Source organism: Antechinus flavipes, chromosome 5, assembly GCF_016432865.1.
Source record: "Antechinus flavipes isolate AdamAnt ecotype Samford, QLD, Australia chromosome 5, AdamAnt_v2, whole genome shotgun sequence".
NCBI classification, from domain to species: domain Eukaryota; kingdom Metazoa; phylum Chordata; class Mammalia; order Dasyuromorphia; family Dasyuridae; genus Antechinus; species Antechinus flavipes.
Window position 1 is genome coordinate 265,961,655 of NC_067402.1, and position 22,770 is coordinate 265,984,424.

Genomic DNA, 22,770 nt, shown 5'->3' on the forward strand with positions numbered 1-22,770 from the left:
GGTTCAAATCCCAGTTCCTGCATATACTGGCTGTGTGATCCTAAGCAAAATACCTAATCTCTTAATGATTCAAATAACAATATAGGACCGTAAGAGACTGATTTCTCTGTCTGGGAGTTCCTCACACCAAAGAAAAACCATTCCATTTCATATTTCAATTTCTATTCCAAATTACAATTCCATTTTAATTTCAAAAACAAAGTTCTATCTTACAAATTCAAAAGTGTTATCACAGAATAAGAGCTTAAAGAAAACAAACATCTGAAGTCCTGCTTTCTAGCTATTTTTTAATTTCTAACTGATATAAGACAGCAGATATCTGTACTTTCTAAGCCTTCTAAATAATTTCTAGATTGTTCTCCTAATAATGAACTTTCCCCTAAAAAGAGAAGAGCTTCACGTAGACAATAATACTTCAATAGTACATCTGAAAGGTACAGATGTTCCCATACAAGTAAATTTTCTTGAACAAAAGTATACACATTTAAAGTGTTTACCAAACCATTATTTAAAAATCAGATTAAAAAATTGTGTGTGTGTGTGTGTGTGTGTGTGTATGCACATGTCAAATGAGAACTACTACTGAAAAAAGTCTTTATAAAATTAAAATAAATGAATGAATAGATGGATGGATGGATTGACAAATGGATTGAATGAATGAATTCCGGCTTAAGTTCTCAAAAGACAAGGCTACAGGATAAGTGACTATAAATGAAGAACTGTTATAATTGGATTGCAAATATTTAAAAGGATTTAACTTAATAGTTCTCACCAATTCAAGTTACTCATGCCTAAAGAATCCATAAATTTTCCTCTAGAAATCCATTTTATAATGAAGAGAACCAGCTACATCCAGTGAAAGAACTCTGGGAAATGAATGTGAACATAGCATTTCCAATCCCTGATTTTGTCTGCTTGCATTTTTGATTTCCTTCTCAGGTTAATTTTACCTTATTTCTAAGTCCGATTTTTCTTATGCAGCAAAATAATTGTATGGATATGTATACATAGTTGTATTTAACATGTATTGATCTACCTGCCCTCTGGGGGAGAGGGTGAGGGGATGGAGGGGAAAAGTTGGAACAGAAGGTTTTGCAAGGGTCATGCTGAAAAATTACCCATGCATATATCTTGTAAAAAAAGGTGTAATGATTTTTAAAAGAGATTTTTAAAAATTCATTTTAGCCATTTCTGGAAAATTTTGCCATTTTAAAAGTTCCTCTACATAGTTTATGATCAGGATCTACAATGGCAATTTTGGAGGATGGAGACACACGTTTAAGAGAAGGAAAATTTCAGAAGCATAAGGGGAATAGTTAATATTTATATATAAGCAATATTTTTTTCACTGACACTACTAAATATTTCCTCATCCCTCCTGCTTATAAAAAGGGGAAAATATATGCATATTAGAATATTCTCATTTTTAGTTGGAACAGTTATCACTTTTTAAACAAAATCTATGTTTGAGTCCATTAAAAACTATTCCTTTACTAAAAGTTCAGAATTCTTATCTAAATATGAATATAAAATTATAATAGTGAAGTCTTTGAATTTCATTTTTAGAACAATTTCTACTTATATAAAACCAAAATTTAAAATAAATTCTTTCTAAAATACCATATTTTTGAATATTAAAACCATATTTCATATAGGCCAAGTTGGGAAAAAAAAGGACCATTGTTGTAATCTCTTCCACCCATACCCCTGTTTTTATTCCTACTATCACCATTACACAGTAGTCTTACATTAGCACCCACATGAACAACTCCAACTACCTAATTTTCCTTTCTGTAATCAATATCTCCCACTGTGATTCTTCCTATACTGCCGAACTAATCTTTATCCATGAATTCTCTTCTCAAAAATCTATATTGGCTTCCTTTACTACTGAATGATGATATTCAAAACTCTTCTATCTGATAATCAAGCTATCCATCACTACATATTTGCTAATTATTATTCCCTACAACCAGTCTCAACTTGAGCTAAATATAATTACAGTCTCTCCAAATATAATCTGGATTTTCTTGACAATATTGTTTTGCTTACACTGTTCCCTATGTCTCAAATGTTCTTCTTGCTTTCACCTAATGAATTCCTACTTGTCCTTTAAAGCCAACTTTAAAGCAAGTTAAAACAACTTGCCCTATAAGCCTTTCTCTAAATCTCCCCCCAAAAATAATGCCTAGCTATTATCCCCTAATTCATAATGAACTTTTTCTCCTTGAAGTTAAAAGACCTTTATTTAAACAAGTCTAATTTATAAAGCATGTTGGGAGTTTGTTTGTTTGTTTGTTTGTTTTTTGGAGGGGAGGGGGAGGGTTGCATTAAAGTTATCCATATATGTACAAGTACTTCATCATGACACAGAGGTAAACTTGGGCTCCTGCATATGCCAGCAGGGTGTAAACACAGTGAGTTCTATCTACCACCCTGGAAATGCCTCAAATATTGTAGTAGCAAAAGATCATATTGGTGTTCTATGGCCTTACCTAGCTAAATTATGGAGAAACTAAGCATCAGATCTTCCAAATAAAATCATGATAATTTGATTGATGCTCATTACTTCAATTCAAAGGCTAAATGTAACTGACTACAGAAAAAAAAACCACTTTCGAAAATACAATTCAGTTACAAAAAAGTTGCCAATAGTTAACAAACAATCCAGCAACTTCACACCTATATGCCATGAATACGTTCTTCAAAAAAAAAGAATTAGATGGTACAAGATACAATGGGCACCAAATTAAACCACTAAAAACTTAAATTAATTGAACAGATGAGAAATGACTTGTTATTGATGTAATAATCATTCTTTAATTGTCTCTGTGAAGTCAGACTATCAAATTGCTAATAATACAAACCTAGAATAAAAATGAGAAAAAATGTATTCAATTCAAACTTTAAATCTGACCTATTTAAACAGGTCACTGATGTATAAAAATAGAAGAGAATACTAAGCACCAATTATAATCATTTCATACAATTTAACATGTAAAATAATTGCCACAACAGGGAGACCAAAAATAACTCTATTGAGCAAAAGCTTCACCTAATTTGCCAAGCAGAGATGCATCAGTCAAGAACAATACTTTTTCAAAATATAAACTCATTGGTAAGAATTTTTTCAAAGGATGGTAGAAGACAAAGAGATTCTGCATATAATAAGTGGGGAGGGGAGAGAAGAGTCATTTAAAAAAAACAAGTCATTCCCTAATTGATAAATAGTCAAAAGATATGAACAGGTAGTTTTCAGACAAAGAAACCAAAGGAATCTGCAGTCATATTGAAAAAATGTTCTAAATCACTACTGATTAGAGAAATGCAAACTAAAACTCTGAGATACCACCACACACCTATTATACTGGCTAATATGACCAAAAAAAAAAAAAAGAAAAAAGAAAAGAAAAAGAAAATAATGTATTTGGAGAGGATGTGGGAAAACTAAGACATTAATGCATAATTGGTAAAGTTACAAACTCATTCAACCATTCTGGAAAGCAACTTGGAACTATTAGCAAATGCTTATAAAATTGTGCATATCCTTTGACTCAATAATATTACTGTTAAGTTTGTATCCCAAAGAGATTTTTTTTTAAAGGGGGGAGGGAGAAGAGATGGGAAAGGGACTTAAATGTACAAAAATATTTACATAAAAAAAGAGGAAAGAAATAACAAGCAGGATGATTTCAGAAAAACCTGAAAGACTTCCATGAACTGATGCATACTGAAGTGAACAGAACTAGAATGTTGTACAGTGATAGCAATATTGTTTGATGAAGAACTGTGACTGACTTAGCAATTCTCCGCAATACAATGATACCAAATCAGTCCCAAAGGACTGCCCACTTCTAGAGAAAGAACTGATATTATTTGAGTACAAACTGAAACATGGTATTATTCACTTCTTTTAATTTTTTCTTTTGAGTTTTATTGTATAAAATTATTAATACAGAAATGTTTTACATAATATCATTTAGAGTGTATGAAACAATAAAAGAAACAGGGGAAGTAGAAGTGGAAGAGGAAAGGGAAGGAGAGGGAAGGGAAAAAGAATAGGGAAAGAAAGGAAGGGGAGGGGAAGGGAAGGGAAGGAAATACAGAGACAAAGTATTCACCAACCACTATAATTATAAGAGATCCAGTATAGACTTAAAGTCAAAAAAACTTTGGATAGATAATGAGGATTTCTAGATGTTCTTCTTCAAACAATCCCAGATCAGACTTATACCCCTAAGAGATACTAAAGAAGGGAAAAGGACCCATATGTGCCAAAATGTTTCTAGCAGCCCTATTTGTAGTGGCTAGAAGCTGGAAAATGAATGGATGCCTATCAAATGAAGAATGGTTGAGTAAACTGTGGTATATGAACGTTATGGAATATTATTGTTGTGTAAGAAATGACCAGCAGGATGAATACAGAGAGGATTGGCGAGACTTACATGAACTGATGCGAAGTGAAATGAGCAGAACCAGGAGATCATTATATACCTCAACAACAATAGTGTATGAGGATTTATTCTGATGGAAGTGGATTTCTTCGACAAAGAAATCTAACTTAGTTTCAATTGATCAAGGATGGACAGAAGCAAATATACCCAAAGAAAGAACACTGGGAAATTAATATAAACTGCTTGCATTTTTGTTTTTCTTCCCGGGTTATTTATATCTTCTGAATCCAATTCTCCCTGTGCAACAAGAGACCTGTTCGGTTCTGCACACATATATTGTATCTAAGACGTACTGTAACCTAGTTAACATGTATAGGACTGCTTGCCATCTGGGGAAGAGGGTGGGGGGGGGGGGGATCGGAACAGAAGTGAGTGCAAGGGATAATGTTGTAAAAAATTACCCTGGCATGGGTTCTGTCAATAAAAAATTATTAAAAAAAAAAAAAAATCCCAGATCAATGTGATCTTCTAAACAACAGTGTAATCTCTTAAAAGATTGAACATGCCAAGAGATTTTGGGTTTGCAATTGAGAAATGGAACAATGCTTTTAATAACTAAAAATAATGGCAAGAATATGAACTGCTGTGAGGAATGAGTTGAAATTTGCATAAGTGGGGGGAATCACATCAATAAGAAAAAAGATTTATTTGTATATTTCAGTATATATGTCACAATCTCATTTGTTGTTGAGAATAGGAACTATGACTTATTGAAATACTGTCATTTCCCCCTAAAATGCACTCTGCACACACTAAAGCCTAAATGTTTCTTGAAATGAACAGACAAATGATTCAAATTTTGTTTTTTCATCTCACCATCAGAGTAACATCCATTTTTTTCAAGGAAATGTTATAAAATTCTTGAAAATTAAACTTTAGTCAATTTTGAAAAAAATAGATGAATGTCACAATCCACTGGAGATAGGTTAGGAGTAAGGAGAAGATGTGTTCACAAATCAAAGTACAAGAAATCACAGCCTCAAAAGGGGTCAGAAATCTAATAGAAACAAATTTAATAACATATATCAAAAGCATTATAGTATTATTAGTCTTCCTACATCACAGCAACTATACCTTATGCTTTCCTTGTTTTCCTCTCAACACAAGGACAACATAGCTCTTGAAAGAGCTATCACAGATTTAAAGCTGAAAGGGACTTTGGAAAAACATACCTTTAGTTTTATGAAAGAAAAAGCGAAGACCCAAGAAACCATAGTATACTACTCTAAGTTACCCAGGTATTAGAATAGAATTTGAAGTTAGAAGACCTAAGTAAATGCAAAGCTAAACAGTTAAGAATCAAGTACCTCTCAGATTTCTAACACTAAGTGCCAATTTGTAGACAGTTAGGCATTTAATGAATGGATTGTTCCTTTATATTGTTGCCTATCTTACAAGATGCTGTGGGAATATATTAACACCTGAAAATGTGTTCTCCTAAGGGAAAAAAACACTCTTAGGAATTGAAAATACACTTAATCATTATCATTAAGGACAAAGCTCATTTCAACTGCCATGAGATTATATAGTTTTGTTGGGTTTTTTTACAGTTTAAGATTCAACTTTATGAAATTTTGTAGATCTAACAGTCCTACTATTAGAAACATCTATTCACCAGGAAGTAAATTTAGCCCAACTAAAGAAAAGTAAATCTATTTCAATTAAAAAGCAAATCATTATGTTTTGGGCCTTGTTTTCTCAAAAGCATTATCTTCTCTTGGATTCCTTTTTACTTTTTGTCATTTAATCTATATTGCCCAAAGGCAATAACTTAATTTCATCAACACCTCTCCCCAGAGGCTCCAAAACACCTGTTAAATCAAAATTACTCTAAGAATCCCATTTGTTTGGCTTTCTGTTTTTCTACTGATGGGGGTGAATTGTGAAATTATGTCCCCTTTAATCTGTTTTAAAAAGGGGGGGGGGAGATTTGGGGTCTTAACACTCCAAAAAGTTTGGAGAAAAGTATACTTTCCCAGACAAGCCTTTTCCAAGTTAAATGGCCTCATTCCATTGAAGATCTTGGTCAAATCACCCTCCATTGATCTTTTGGGGACAGCGGATCCTCTTCAGGAAATTCCAGGCTCTGGGGAAAAGCCTTCAAAATGATTTTATTCAGTTAGAGATCTGGGATTGATATTGAGTGGCTTGAAACTCCAAGATAAATATCTAGACCTGCGGGCATTGACCCTCTTTTCAACTGGAACCAAGCCTTTCATAGTTGATCACCACACATTCTTGCTGTTATTGTGTACAGTGTATTCCTGATTCTACCTGTTCCACTCAACATCAGTTCATTTAAGTCTTTCCAGGCCTTTCTATAATCAGCTTGTTTATCATTTTAAATAGAATAGTAATATTCTATTTACCATCACGTATCATAATTTGTTCAGCCATTCCCCAATTGATGGGCATCCACTCCTTTTCCAATTCTTTGCTACCACAGAAAGAGCTGCTATAAACATTTTTGTAAGCATGTGGGTCCTTTTCCTTCCTTTATGATTTTTTGGAATACAGACCCAGTAATGGCACTGCTGGGTCTACGTTTTATAGCTCTTTGGACATAGTTCCAGATTGCTCTCCAGAATGGTTGAATCATTTTACAACTCCACCAACAATATATTAGTGTTCCAGTTTTCCCACATCCCCTCCAACATTTATTATTATCCTTTCCTGTCATCATAGCCAATCTGAAAGGTGTGAGATGTTACTTAGGACTGTTTTAATTCTTTGCATATATTTTGAAAATAAAAACCTATTATTTAAAAAAAAAGTAGGATATTTGGGGGGTGGAATGAATATTGAAAATTATCTTTTATATGTATTTAGAAAAATAATATATTACTGAAAATGAAAGGAAAAAAAAAGCTCTATGAGAGTGGGATGAAAGGTTGTAGAGGGCCTTCGAGTGCCAGAGCAGTCAATTCTTTCAATGGCAAGAAAGATCCACTGAAGATTCTAAGGAGTAACATTTCCAGATTTATATGGATAAAATATTATTCTGACACTGATATGAAATTTAGTATCAAAGGGGGAGAAGAGAGGTGACATGGAAAGAACTACAAAACAGCTACTGTACTAGTTTGAGCCAGTGATAATGAAGGACAACACCAGGGTAGGATGGCAATAAGATACAACAGGAAGCTTGTTTCCAAGGTGGAAACTGCAGGATTTGGTTACAGATCAAATGAGAGACAAGGTAGAATAATGGCCAAAAGATGACACCGAGGTTGTGAACAAGGTAGGCCAGGGTAAAGGGAAGTTATAAAGTCAGAAGGATAAAAGTTAAGTAGAAAAATATATTCAGTTTTAGGCAGGAAATAGAATCCTCTGAACAGCTAGAAATGCAGGTATGGAAATCAGAAATCAAAATGAAAGCTAAAGATCTATATTTAGGTAGTAATTAAAATTATGAAATTAAACAAGATGGCAATAAGAGAGTAGCAAAAGAAATGTAGAGTGTCAAGAACAGACCCTAGAGAGACATCTATATGCCAGAAAGAAGATGATAGGCCAGCAAAACTGGAATGAGCAAAAATTTTTGTGGAAGGCAATCTATATCAATGGAGAAAGTACTAACATCAATGAAATCTTTATCTCCGAAATGATAAAATACTGAAAACTATCTAGTATTGACATTTTACTTTATATGGCCTTTTTATTAGTACTGGTGATAATGATATAATAGCCTATCTCTCTGAGACTTTAAGTCTGGCATGAAATGGAAAAGCTATTTTAATAGGTTATTCAAGAAATTTATAGGTCAGGAAAGTAAACTAGTTCCATATTCCTCCAAGTAGATAGGTAACAAGTGATAGGTGAGTTTCTAGAGTTCCCAACCTAAAAGGCTCAAAGTTCTAGGGCTGAAGGCAAAAATGTCATCTTTTTTTCCCTTCAAAGCAAGGAAAGTACAGTGCTCTGCTGGACCAAGTCATTCTGGAAAAGTTTTGTCCTAGAATACTTTTGTTCTAATTCTGAATTAGTTTCCTAGAAGGCTAGGTGAAATCCAGAGATTCCTTAAATTAAAAAAATAATAAAAATTATTGATACCCTTAGTCTGTTTTTCATTTGTATGTTTTTGCCCAGATTGTCACAGAATCACTCAAAGACTTCTAAAGAAATGTCAACATTTAATCTGGAAAAAAAAAACTATTTAGTGAGTTAAATAATATGTATATGCAATGTCCAAATACCATGCAATAATGTCAAAGACTTGCTAATGTGGAGATATATCAGCAACTGCCAAAAGACTAAAATCTGATCCTAGTAAAACATATTTATTTTAGAGTAGAATTAAGACATACCTAGCTAGTAATGGCAGTCCTGAAGGGAGGGCAGGGAAGGGGGGAGGGAGGGAAAAGGAAGTATATCACATCTGTTAGTAGCTATAAAATAAAATCTGTAAAACATTCATCTTACAGTTCAATTTAAAATGAATATAAAGTCCACTTCACTGAAGTGAAGAGTTATTGTATATTTAGGTAGTCTAATATCAAGAAAAATAGAGACTTTAAAATGTTAGATAGTTCACATCCCAATCAATGTACATAATAACAAAAATATAACATAAGGTCATGGATAAAAAAAAAGACTACATAATTCATTGTTAATCAATATTTTGAATATGAGATATATCAAAAAGGTAAAATCAGAGAGCATTTTATAGCATAAGAGAAATTTAATGTGATTGTGTTGCAAAGGCAATCCAGGCAAATCTGCCTATTAGAATTAACAAAACATATTTTACATAGCCACAGGTTAATTATCTAATGTATGTAATTAATTAGATCTGATCATTGTGAGAAATATCAACAGAAATTAGGATAGATGAACTGGTTCTTATCAAGTAGTTTAGAATTCTATTAGGTTCCCAAAATGAACTAAAACCTTTGAGATAATAATTAGTTAAATTATCTTTTCTATTCAGCTTTAACTCCATGTAATTAACTGGAAAACACCTATTTCAGAGGATTGAGAATTGAAAAAGGTAAAGTGGCAACCTTCTGAATCCTCATACTTAAAAAAAAAAAAAAGATAAACACTGACTATAAGACAGTTGGGGAAAGAGTACTGTTAAGTACTCTAATAAAAATCTGAATATTTTTATTACTAAATAATTTAGTACAGAAAAATAACAAAATATGAAATATCATGCTGAATAACAACCAATCATTTATCCAGCCCAATAGTCTGTCTCCAAGAATTGCAACAAGAGATCTTTCATATAAAGAATATAATTGCCTTCCACTGCATCAACTTTCAAATAGGGTTCTATTCCAAATCATTCTTTTTTCACTTAAGCTATCATGGCACTATTCTTAGGAATCTCTCTAAACCCTTCTTGAACCTATTTATATTTTCTGCTCAAGTGATACATTTGTTACTGAAAGTTCTACAAGTTTACTATAGCTAAGGAAGGTAACACTTCTTTAAAGTTATCTGCAATGATCTTGAAGAGTCAGTAACCTCATACTAACAGTGCAGAAGTTGTAGAATTAAAAAATCCATATTTTTCCCCTGTATGTCCTTTATGATTTTAGGAAGTTTAACTGAATCCCTTCATTTTTCCTGACTAAAATATTTTCTTTTTTTTAACCTCTCCTCACCTATATACTCCAGCATCTTCATCATTTTAACTATCTACAATGTTGTTTAATCATTTATTATGTCTAAAATGCATGCCTTCCTTCCTGTCAGCCTACCTCCTTTTTAAATTACTCTTGCGCATAAAAAATTCAACCCAAATTTCTAAAAAGCCTTCCCTGGGCCTCCAGTAGTAATGACCAGCCTCCTCCAATCCCACATAACATTTTGTAATTACAATTCACTTATAATACAGTTCAGAGCATAAGAGTTATAAGCATTTTTTTTTAATGCGATAGCCCTTTCTCCTAGACTATGAGCCAAGAATGAGGTATCTAAATGTTATAGATAACATATGGATGCCAATGCCCTGCAATTTGCATGTAAAAGATGCTTAATAAATATAAAATGTCACTTCTATGCACCACTTGCAACTACAGAAAGCCTTTTGTGAAGTACATTGGTCAAAAATACATGACTATATCATAAGCAAAGACGGCATGGAAGAACAAATTATAAGTTTTGAAAAGTACAACGTCCAATAGAAACATACATTATTATTATTTTTATTATCATGTAAAGATAATACTTTCATTCTCCTATACATAGACCAGGAAAAAAAATCTTATTAGCATATTCCCTATCTTTAGTTGGTCTATTTGGCTAGAGCAGCTAACTGTATTGAGCTCTTCTGAGAAGAGTCAACCCAGTTGTCCAGGAGACAACTAAAATTCAATATGTCCAAAATTGAACTCATCATCTTCCCTCTAAATCCTGTCTCTTCCCAATTCCATTTTCCCTATTACTTCAAAACGCAAAACCATCCTTGCCCACAATGGTTATTATTCTTGACTCATCTCTTACCCGCTATAGCCAAGCTGTTACCAAGGTTTATTAGTTTCACCTCTGCAACATCTCTCAAATATGCCCATCTTTCCTGAGACTAGTGAATACTCTCTCCTCACTTCATGCCTAAATTATCGTAGCAGCCTGCGAGTAGATCTTCCTGCCTCAGTCTCTGAACACCCCAGTCTATCTTCAATTCAGATGCCCAACTAATTTTCCTAAATAAAGCAGAGGTCCAATCATGTTACCCCACCTATCATATCTCCACAATCCTCAAACATCCAAAATCCTTCATAAGTACTCCTCCACCTATTCCCACCCACTTACTTTTCCACTTTTCTTATATCTTATACTCCTTCATTTATTCTTCAAACCAGTAATACCAGGCTCCTTGTTGTGCTAGGAACAAGACATTCCATATTGCTCTGGACATTTTCTCTGGCAGTCCCCACGCCTGATTCACCCCTTATCTCAACTCTACTCCCCTGAGTTCTTTCAAGTTCCAACTAAAATCCCAGCTTCTATTCCCTTTCAATTCTAGTGCCTTCCCTCTGTTAATTATTTCTTTTTCTCTTATACATAGTTTGTATATATAGATTGATTTGCTAGTCTTTCCCTCATTAGATGGAGAGCTTCTGGAGGACAAGAGTTATTTTTTGCCTTTCTTTTTTATGTCCAGTACTTACTACAGTGCCTGGGACATAGTAGGGACTTAAATGAAGGCTTACTGGCTAATATTTAAATAATTTTTCTATTCTGTAATTTTCGATCCCATTAAAACTAAATAAAGTCCCTAAAGGCAATGTCTCACTCCCTTCTATTACTCTGAATCCCTAATCATGACTAGGCACAGTGCCTTGTCTAATTATTTCTTGATTTAGTTTGCTAATTCTTGATCCATACAAACATCCTCTATAATTCCAGTTTTATATATGTACTTATTAATGTTTTTCTGCATTTTTTGATTTAGAATTTCAGACTTCTGAAAAATACTTTCCCTAATTGCTTATCTACATGTTCACTTTCTTCTTCAAAGGCCTAAAGCAATAACTGAATTTTAAATGTTAAATCAATCAATGAAGCTGACTTCTCAATAATTTAAAGTATTTATTTATTTTCTACATTCATCTCTTTAGCTACCAATGCTATCATATTTGCACTAAATAAAAGCTTATTATAAGATTATAATCCAAATCTCTAATAAAAGAAATCTAAATCAAAACAACTGGTTCCCCTAGTGCTAACAGTATACATATAATCGAATAAATATTATACAATTACAAGGTAAATTTTTATAAATGTTATCATTTCATAAAAGTGAAATCCCAAGCATGAACTGAGTCATTAAGAGAAAAGCCATGTTTGCAACTTCATATGTCAAAGCTTTATATCCTTGACCAATAATGTGATCAACTAAGTACAGCTATACTTACAAATATGATTTCAAAATGCATGTTCCAATTTGTATGGTAACATTATAAGAGCCTTGTTATAAGATGTTTCATTTATTATTGCTCCCTAAAACACCTGCTATTTTTCCTGAACAATATCAAATTTGCTTTTCTACATCAATATTACCATACCTCTGAAGAGCCTTCATTGTTGACATCCAAGACATTTCCAGGTGTTGCTGATGAATCTGAATCAGAACCTTGAGAGCCAACTCTCCCTGGGGTCTATAATTTTAAAAGGGGAGAGCAGGGAGAGAGAGAAAAGAGAAAGTTTAGATTGAGTCAATAAATCTTTTTACTTACTTTCAACTGTAACCAAAACCATGTAATTGTAGTCACTTAAATATTTTGAGGGACACCTGAAAATGCTATTCTCACCAGAAATAGCTTCCCCAGCCCCAGCAATTCATACTTGAAAAATCCTGACAGAGAAACTCATTGCTTAGAGTTAATGCATTTTCTTGTTAAAATTAAAAAACTCCTAGAAAAAATATGTTAAATCACTATGCCATTAACAACATGGTTCTTACATGATCCTTTCCTAAAGGCCTGAGCCCTAGAGAAAAGTTGATTTACTAAAGCACAAAGACCTGTAAACTGTCCTTTTGGCCCTCCGGTTCTTTCACTATTTTTATAGGTGATATCACCATCCACCCACATTATTAATACCTAAGCAGAAACCTTGATATTACCCTTATCTCTTCCTTGTCTATGATCTCTTTTATCCAGTCAGTGAATCCTTTTGATTCAATCTCTACATTATCTCTCCTCTCCATTCCAATTGCCTTTCCCCTTGTACAGAAAAGCATCACTACCCACCAAGATTCTTAATGGTCTCTTGACTCTCCCATTCCACCTTTATGCAACATCTAGCTTTGTTTTCCCTAAGTTTACATTCCTCATGTCAATCCTCAGGTCAAAACTCTTCAAGTTCTCCCTAATATTCTCCAATCATAAAATTCAAACTCCATCACCTGGCCCACATTCTCTTAGTATTTACATTCCAAATTTTCTTCTTACCACTCCTCCCTCTACTACTTCTAAAACAGAGCCAAACTAAACTATATATTATCTATCCCCAACAAGTCCCATCCTGTCATTTCCTGTGGAGTACAATGACAATGTACATAGAGTCAGGAAGATATGAGTTCAAATATGAACTCATACACTGATGAGCTGGGTAACTCCTCAGCAAGCCATTTAATCTCAACTGTAAAATAAAGACAATACCAGCACTGATCTCCCAGGACTATTTGTGAGGAGCAAGTGAAATAATATTTACAAAGAACTTAGCACAATGCCTGGCATAAAATAAGCACTTAAAAAATGCTTATTCACTCTCTCTCACTACTTCTCACAACCCTATCTGCAGACTGTAAATGCTAGCTATACATGCTAGTAGTAGAATGCACTCTCCTTTTAGCCTCTATTGAATCCTATATCACAGAAAATTTTAGGAAGATTTGTATAAAGTGATGGAGTGAAATAAGATAATGTTAGAAAAATCAAGGTATGGGATCAGGTTTCTATTTCCCCCTGCCTTTCCTCATTGGCAAATAGTTCCTAGGATTTGGGTAGATGGAGGAATTTCTGGGAGGACTAGAGCAAACTGACTCAGCCCTAATGTTTCCAGCCCATACTTTGAAAGCTCATGTCTCAGGGCCAATAAAAGGTATGTCTTTGTTTAAATTTGAATTTATGTATTGCTTCCTCATTCTCTGTAGCTTTCAGATTTAGGATGTAAGGTCACATTCTCAGTCAAGGAGGATGGGGGGAAGAGGTTAATGTTGCTCAGGGAACATATATATTGCCTCTGCTGCCTGTTTTCAGCATCTCACTTTCACCCTTCAGATGGTGATAGTGATTGCCCACTTCTCATGAGAAACGAATAAACTTTCTATAAACTTTCTTTTTATACCTTGAGAGATCTCTGAGATTTAATGGGTGGATTGCATACTATACATTAGAGGCAAGAATGAGAGATTTTCAGAAACAATGTGCTGGTTTGCTTTGCATGACTATACTTAATATGTAACCAGAAAAGACTTCTATTTAGAAGACTGCAGATGATAAGTGAATAATGAAAAATGACAAAAAAAAGAGAGAGAGAGAGAGAGAGAGAGAGAGAGAGAGAGAGAGAGAAAAGAAAAAAATCAGTAACAAAATTTTAATGGAAAAAGAAAATTCAGAGAAGAATGTAAATAAATATTTTTGCAATTTCTTTCTTAAAAATCTATTCCCAATGACTACCATAGGCTTTGCATAGAGTAGGCATTTAGTATATATTTGTTCAACTAAATAAAAAAGACAAAATATCCACTGATAGCAAAAACACAGAGTAAAGTTACAAAATAAGGCCAACAGCCCTTTCCTAATGAAGGGTTCCCAACTTTTTCGAATTCATGGACCCTGGTGAAATCTTCCAAATTCACCAAAAAATTTAAAAATATTGAAGGAAATGTGAGATTTCAGTTAAAGGTTATTATTGGTCCTTGGATCTGGAAGAGGACCATTGACATAAGGGTGATGTCTTGACTTGTTCGTGAATAGGATTTAAATGAGGCAGAGCTACTCAAAGTCATCACCCTCACTCTTCAAAAGTCAAAGACCAGTGGCAAAATAAAAGTCAAGATGATTAGTTATCACCCAGGATATAAAATAACATCTTTCCCAAGTCTCAATTTGTCTGAAGCACAAATGAAAAATGACAATCTAGAAAGGGAAGACCCTTAGAGTTTCTAGTCAAAATAGATAGCTCATTACATATTTTATAAGCCATCAAAACCTAAACAAAGAGCCACAAAAGCTTGGGTTGGAGGCTACTATTGTCCATTCAATACAAACCAGAGTGATTTGTGTTTAAAAACAGTCAAGTAGCTCTATTTAAAATAACAAAGGGCTTTTTAAAAGTCGGTTCTCCCCCAGAGATTCTACTAAAAAGCTATTAGAAATAATCCACAACTTTAGCAAAGTTGCAGGATACAAAATAAATTCACATAAATCTTCAGCATTTTTATACATTACCAATAAAATCCAACAACAAGAGATACAAAGAGAAATTCCATTTAAAATAACTGTCGATAGCATAAAATATTTGGGAATCTATCTGCCAAAGGAAAGTCAGGAACTATATGAGTAAAACTACAAAACACTTTCCACACAAATAAAGACGACCCCGAAACTCTAAAACTCCTTGAAGGAGAAATTCTCCTGAGACTCTGCCTCAGTGAAGGACCCCGCCCGAAAGAAACAAAATAAACAGCTTCATTCTGTTATCTAGGTAGGGTTGGTTCAGTCCTCAGTTAAAAGAATTCCAACTCTATTCAATTAAAGAAACTCATTCAATTCTACTCAAATTCCAGCTCAAGCTGAAACCCAGTTTGTAGACAGAGCCAACTTGGAACTTCACCCACTAGCCCCCTTCAGCTTGTAGCCAAAGCTCCTGTTATAAAAGAGCCAATTGAAAACCCTCTCTTTGCAGAGATTCTAGACATGCTAGCTATGCCTTGCTATGCCATGGAGACTCTGCCCACTTGGAATAATATTCTTTTCCAGTGCTACTCTCTCTTTATCCTCACCTATTTCCCTAATGAGACTTTATGCCTCTCTGTCAGGATTTCTAACCTTACTTCCCAATTCCCAAACATCTTTTATCAATCAATCAATTTATTAGGTTTCCAGGTTTGTAAATTCCTTTACAGAGAATCCCTGCACCGCAAAAAGGGGGTTCCTTGCCCCAAATCCCAAGGGGCTGCAGGGGAGCCAAAGCTCCCCATTTGGTTCCCTGAACCCCAAACCTGCCACTAGAACTTATCATTTAACTCCCTGACCACTAGAAACTCTAATCTCATTTTGGTTCCCTAAATCCAGACCTTATCATTTGGTTCCCTACAAAAGGGAACCCCAAAACCTAACCTCATCATATTTTTGGTTCCCATACCAGGAGCCCCGAAAACTAGACTTCCCTTCATCATATTTTTGGTTCCCTTACAGGGAATCCCGAAAACTAGACTTCACCTCAAAGTCAGATCTAAACAACTGGAAAAATATTAAGTACTCTTGGATAGGCTGAGCAAATATAATAAAGATGACAATACTACCTAAACTAATCTATTTATTTAGTGCTATACCAATCAGACTCCCAAGAAACTATTTTAATGGCCTAGAAAAAATAACACAAAATTCATCTGGAAGAAAAAAAGGTCAAGAATTTCAAGGGAACTAATTAAAAAAAAAAAAAAAATCAAATGAAGGCAGCCTAGCTGTACCTGATCTAAAACCATATTATAAAAACAGCAGTCACCAAAACCATTTGATATTGGCTAAGAAATAGATTAGTTGATCAGTGGAATAGGTTAGGTTCACAAGACAAAATAGTCAATAACTATAGCAATCTAGTGTTTGATAAACCCAAAGATCCCAACTTTTGGGATAAGAATTCACTATTTGACAAAAACTGTTGGGAAAACTAGAAATTAGTATGGCAGAAACTAGGTATGGACCCACACTTAAGACCATGCACCAAGATAAGATCAAAATGGGTTCATGATTTAGGCATAAAGAATGAGATTATATTCGGTTCTGCACACATATATTGTATCTAGGATATACTGCAACCCATTCAACATGTAAAGGACTCTTGCCATCTGGGGGAAGGGGTGGAGGGAGGGAGGGGAAAAATCGGAACAGAAGTGAATGCAAGGGATAATGCTGTAAAAAATTACCCTGGCATGCGTTCTATCAATAAAAAGTTATTTAAAAAAAAAGAGCTTAAAAAGCATTTCTCTCCTTGGGAAACCCTGTTAATGAGTCTTGGGACCAATGGAACTGCTAAATACAAGAGAATAAATAAAGCATTTTTGGTTCCCCCCCCCCAAAAAAAAAAAATGAGATTATAAATAAATTAGAAGAACATAGGATAGTTAACCTCTCAGATTTGTGGAGGAGGAAGGAATTTGTGTACAAAGAAGAACTAGAGATCATTATTGATCACAAAATTAAAAAAAATTTTATTATATCAAGTTAAAAAGCTTTTGTACAAACAAAACTAATGCAAACAAGATTAGAAAGGAAGCAATAAACTGGGAAAACATTTTTACAGTTAAAGGTGCTGATAAAGGCCTCATTTCCAAAATACACCAAGAACTGAATCTAATTTATAAGAAATCAAGCCATTCTCCAATTTTTAAATGGTCAAAGAATATGAACAAATTATTTTCAGGTGATGAAATTGAAACTATTTCTACTCATATGAAAGGGTGTTCCAAATCATTATCGATCAAAGAAATGCAAAAAAATCCCAAAAATTTATTAAAGAAAGGAAAGGGACCTGTATGTGCAAAAATGTTTGTGGCAGCACTTTTTGTAGTGGCTAGAAACTGGAAATTGAATGGATGCCCATCAATTGGAGAATGGCTAGATAAATTGTGGTATATAAATGTTATCGAATATTACTGTTCTGTTAGAAATGACCAGCAAGATGAATACAGAGAAGCTTGGAGAGACTTACATGAACTGATGCAGAGTGAAATGAGCAGAACCAGATCATTATACACTTCAACAACAACACTACACGAGGATATATTCTGATAGAAGTGGATATCTTTGGCAATGAGAACATCCAATACAATTCCAATTGATCGATGATGAACAGAACCAGCTACACCCAGAGAAAGAACACTGGGAAATGAATGTGGACTACTTGCATTTTTGTTTTTCTTCTCAGGTTACTTTTACCTTTCTGAATCTGATTTTTCTTATATTGTATTTAAGATATATTTTAACATGTTTAACATGTATGAGACTGCCTGCCATCTAGGGGAAGGGGTGGAGGGAAGGAAGGGAAAAGTTGGAACAGAAATGATTGCAAGGGACAATGTTGAAAAATTATCCATGCATGTTCTATCAATAAAAAGCTATAACAATAATAAATAAATAAATAAATAAATGAAAATAGAGTGGGTTCTCCAGAGCTACATTTCAAAAAACTGTAAATTAAAACTGTACCTAAGAAAAAGTAAACTGTCTTAGCTTTTGGGGGGGGGGAAACACTTTTTTTTTCAGAATCTACCTCCAAGCCTCAAAATGTCTCACAAAATAAAAGCAAATAAAAATTATATTCCTGGGGACAGAGCACCCATAAGTAAGAATACAGCACCCCTAATGGAGAGAAGGGACACATGTGGGAGGAGAAAATTAATCATCAAAACCTAAGCAAAGAAGTTAACGAAAATAAAGATGCAATTTTTTTCTCATTCAAGTTAGATAGACACTTCAAAATTTTATCAACAGACCCTTCACAATCCATGGATCCTGGGTAAGAAGTACTGCTTTAAAGGATAAGTGATCAAAGGAGAGAACAGATAGTTCTCACTAACACATGAAAGATTGCTCCCAATCATTAATAACAGAAATGTGAACCAAGACAACTCTAAAGTTTCACCTCAAATTGGAGAATTGATAAAAGATAAGCAATAATATAAGTAAAAGGGGCTAACAAAAGTCAGACATTAAGGCATACACTACTTGCTGGTGGAGTTGTGAATAGTTCCAAACATTCTAGAAAGCAATTTGGAAAATAATACTTCAAAAATGATAAAAATGTCTATTTCCTTTGACTTTATCATCCCACATCTAGGCATATATTGCAAAGAAGCAAAAGAATGATTTTGCTCTAAGAAATGATGAAAAGAATTCAGAGAAACATGAGAAGACATGAAATAATGACAAGTGAAGTAAGCAGTTGGAAACACAGATCAATGATTACAATGGGAAAGGACAAAACAAGAGAAAAAATGAAAATATTATGTGATGAGGTTAGTGCAGTGCAGAGTTGAGGTGTGGTAATCCCCTTATGGTTAATACAGGCCATTTGTGAAAGAATTCACGAATATGAAAAGTTTAAGTGGCAAAAAGGGAAGTTTATTGTTGGATGAGAAGTCAACTTTGCTAAGAAGACCGACTTTTGAATGGCAAAGTCCTATTAAGGAAATGAAGGCTGGCACTGAAAAGAGAAAGTTTTCACAGCGGGCAGGAGTACTAGTAGCTATGCCAAAGAGGAAAAGCATATTACTTTGGACATTCTGCAAAGAACGAGTGAAGAGAAACCTATTTTATGAGTAGATCTGGGGGCAATTTGAACTGATTGTCAGACCAGGATATCCCAAATGAATGAAAATAGTTTCCTGAATGAGGATGGACTCCCCAAAAGATCAATGGGAGTTGATGTGCCCTTGAATGATACTGCTTATCTCATTCTGGCAGTATGTGCCTTCTTTCTAGACTCTTTGGAGCCTGGGAGACCCTGATTTCTCTTCTTTTATAGATCAAAAGGAGACACAATTTCAAAGTGATAATTTTACAGATTAAAAGGAACACAGTTTCATATCCCAGTCACTATGTAGTTGTAATAACTGAGTTTAGCCCCCCAAAAGATAATATACCTCCCATCCTTCTTTGTGAAAGTGGGGACAAGTGTGGAACAGGCATGGACGACTGTCAGGCACAGGTGAAATGCAGATTTATTTGGAGAAGCTGCTTTTCCCCCCTTTTTTTTTTCATTTTTGTTAAAGGGAATTGTTTGGAAGGTATGAAGGCAGAGGCAACTTTATGTGAAAATGACAGCAACATAAAAACAAAAGAAGTTGATGAACAGCTTTTTGAGGAGGAGGGAAAGGATCCAATCCTTAATAAATTTACAATCTAACTAGAGACCAGAAAAACTAGTATACATGAACAATGAGAGGGACCAAATAAATATGAGACCATGTGATATTTACTACAGATAAAAAGAAACAGATGAGCTTGGATTAATGAAAAAGGCTTTATACATGAGATGGGACTTGAGCAGAACATTGTAAGATAAAATGAATTTAAATAACTGAAAGAAAGAAAGAGATTTCAAAAGTAGGAGAAAAACAAAATTAACAAAGGCACACAGATATCACTAGAAATTAATGGGATGGAACTCATGGCTGTAATATGGTTTTAAAAGGATAAATCTTTATTCAAAGTTCACCCCATTTCAACCACTAACTAGAAAAAGGGGGAATGAATAGAACTATAAATTAAAAAGCTATATTCTCTGGTTCTTGCAATTCCACGAGTGGGGAAAATGATAGAATATATCAGAGTGAAATTTAACAGTGGGAGAAACATATAAAAATAATATTGTGGGTGAATCATAGAGACCCCCTTTGAGAAGAATGAGAAATTTAAGGAATGCTCAAAAGGAAGTCTAGAAAACAAAAACTGAATACCTTTTTTGGGTGTACTCTAAAAGAATTCTTGTTTGGACATGAGTTGTATTAAATAGCCTTCTAAAACTCTTCTAATTGAGAATCTTTAATTAAGATCAACCTAGGAGGAATGAGAAACTTCCAAGAGGTAAAGAGGTAATGATAATACATATGGAAAAAGCTAAAAAAAATTTGAATGGAAAAAAGGACAGGATTTAAGGAAAAATACAAAGATAAGGAGGAAATCAAAGATAATGTCATAGTTTTTTGTTGTTGTTATTGTTTTCTTGCTGAGGCAACTGGAGTTAAGTGATTTGCCCAGGGTCACACAGGTAGGAAGTGTTAAATATCTGAGACTAAATTTGAACTCAGGTCCTCCTAATTCAGGACTGGTGCTTTTATAACTGTACCACCTGGTTGCCCCTTAATATCATACTTTTGAGCCTGGAATTTTTTTAAATCTTATGCACTTCTAAAAAGATAATACTTTAAGAATGAGGAAAAAAATAGTTTCAATATATACTATTTATATAGTTTCAATATATACTATAACTCAATATTTCAAAGGCCAATAAAATCCAACCAATTTTCCAATCCTTGGAGTTTTAAAGAGCAATACTCTTCCTATTGAGTGAGATAGGCAGGTGAAGCTTTCTCAAAAAGTCTATAAAACTAGGCCTAAGTCACATGATGCCTATTTCCAGAGCCTAAAGATCAGGTATTGGGCCTAGGTTGCAGGAAGTCACATGTTCTCAAGGCCTAAAGGTCTCCAAAAGCCAAGATCCTAGGTCAGTGACAGAGAGTGATCCGAGCCACAGGAAGCAAATGACATTAGTGACCATTGGTCAATGGTGGTTACTTTTTTTTAGTCTATCCAATGAAAAGGCATGGGTCTTTTGCTATTTAACCAGCTTTACTGCTTCTTGTTGTCAGGTCAGGTAAATGCTGGGAGCTGAGCTTGTTTGCTTGGGCCTCTCCCTGCAGGGCCTAAATGCTTTCTCTTTGTACCTGAAGATGTCTCTAATTAATTAATTTGAGGAAGGGATCTAGTAGTCGTCCCACATACTACCTCCAATCCCTAACTTCACTACTTTATCTAAAAACACATTAATGAAAGCAATAAAATGAATCCAAAGCATCACTTCCAATTAAACGATTATTTAATAAATTCATTTAAAAGATATTTAACAAGTTCCTATTGTTGTAACTTTATGGAAGTGTATTATTTGGTTTTCCAGACATATTATCTCAATATCAACTACTATTTCTTTATTCTGTATTTTTCTGAGGTACTTGTTACCACCATTTTACATATAAAGAAACTTAGAAGAATAAAGTAATCTGTCTCTAGTTAGCAAGAACAATGTATCAATAAAACAATGAAATATGGGTAACAAAAACACCAATTATAGGAAAATACAGGTAAACAATGTAAAATTGTTTCATATAAAAATCAGAACCAAATAGCTTTTAATACATTTAAGACATGAAAACAACACCACCTAATGCTTGTATAAATGACAAGATAAAACAGAATGAGCCAGATTCAATGGAATATTTTGTATTACTATGAACTTGCAAATATATTAGATTTCTAAAACCAATGATTACTGAAACAGATGTGGAAAATCTGAAGTTTATGTTTTATAAAAGCAAAGCAACTCATACTAGCACTATAAGAAAATAGTAGCTTTGTCCACTGAAAAGGAAATAATTCTAAATTGCTTTTTAAAAACAAATATTGGGCATGGAATTTTAAATGCCAGTCATATTTACATCGCTAAAGAACCAAAATATCAAATTAAATCAATTTCTGAAAACTAACAAATCAAACTGAAAGGTATGTGTTTATGTATGTATGTATGTGTGTTTGTGTGTGTAGCATTTCTTGAAGACCTATTGGTAAAAACAGAATTTTTTTCCTTTGATTTCAATCCAACTAGTATTTTTAGAGGACCTATAATGTATCTGGCACCGTACTCAGCACTGTACAGAATACAGAAATAATCTAAGACAAATACAATCCAGCCTTCAAGAACTTTGTCTTACTGGGTTGCTAAACATGAAACAATCAACAACCCAAAAGACTAAATGCCTAAAACAGGACTTTTTAAACTTTTTCTACTTACAAGCCCTTTTTGCCTGAGAAATTTTTACATAATTCCAGGTATATAGATACATAAAAGTTATATAAATTAA

General features: G+C 33.9%; 1 protein-coding gene across 1 annotated transcript in view; it reads right to left on the minus strand.

The window, feature by feature from the left end:
- The window catches only part of EEA1 (early endosome antigen 1), a 120,187-nt gene that overhangs the window by 79,209 nt on the left and 18,208 nt on the right, over positions 1-22,770 (minus strand). Inside the window, exon 2 of the mRNA XM_051963619.1 lies at positions 12,467-12,559. Coding sequence (XP_051819579.1) covers positions 12,467-12,559 — 93 coding nt within the window. The remainder of the gene's footprint in view (positions 1-12,466; positions 12,560-22,770) is intronic.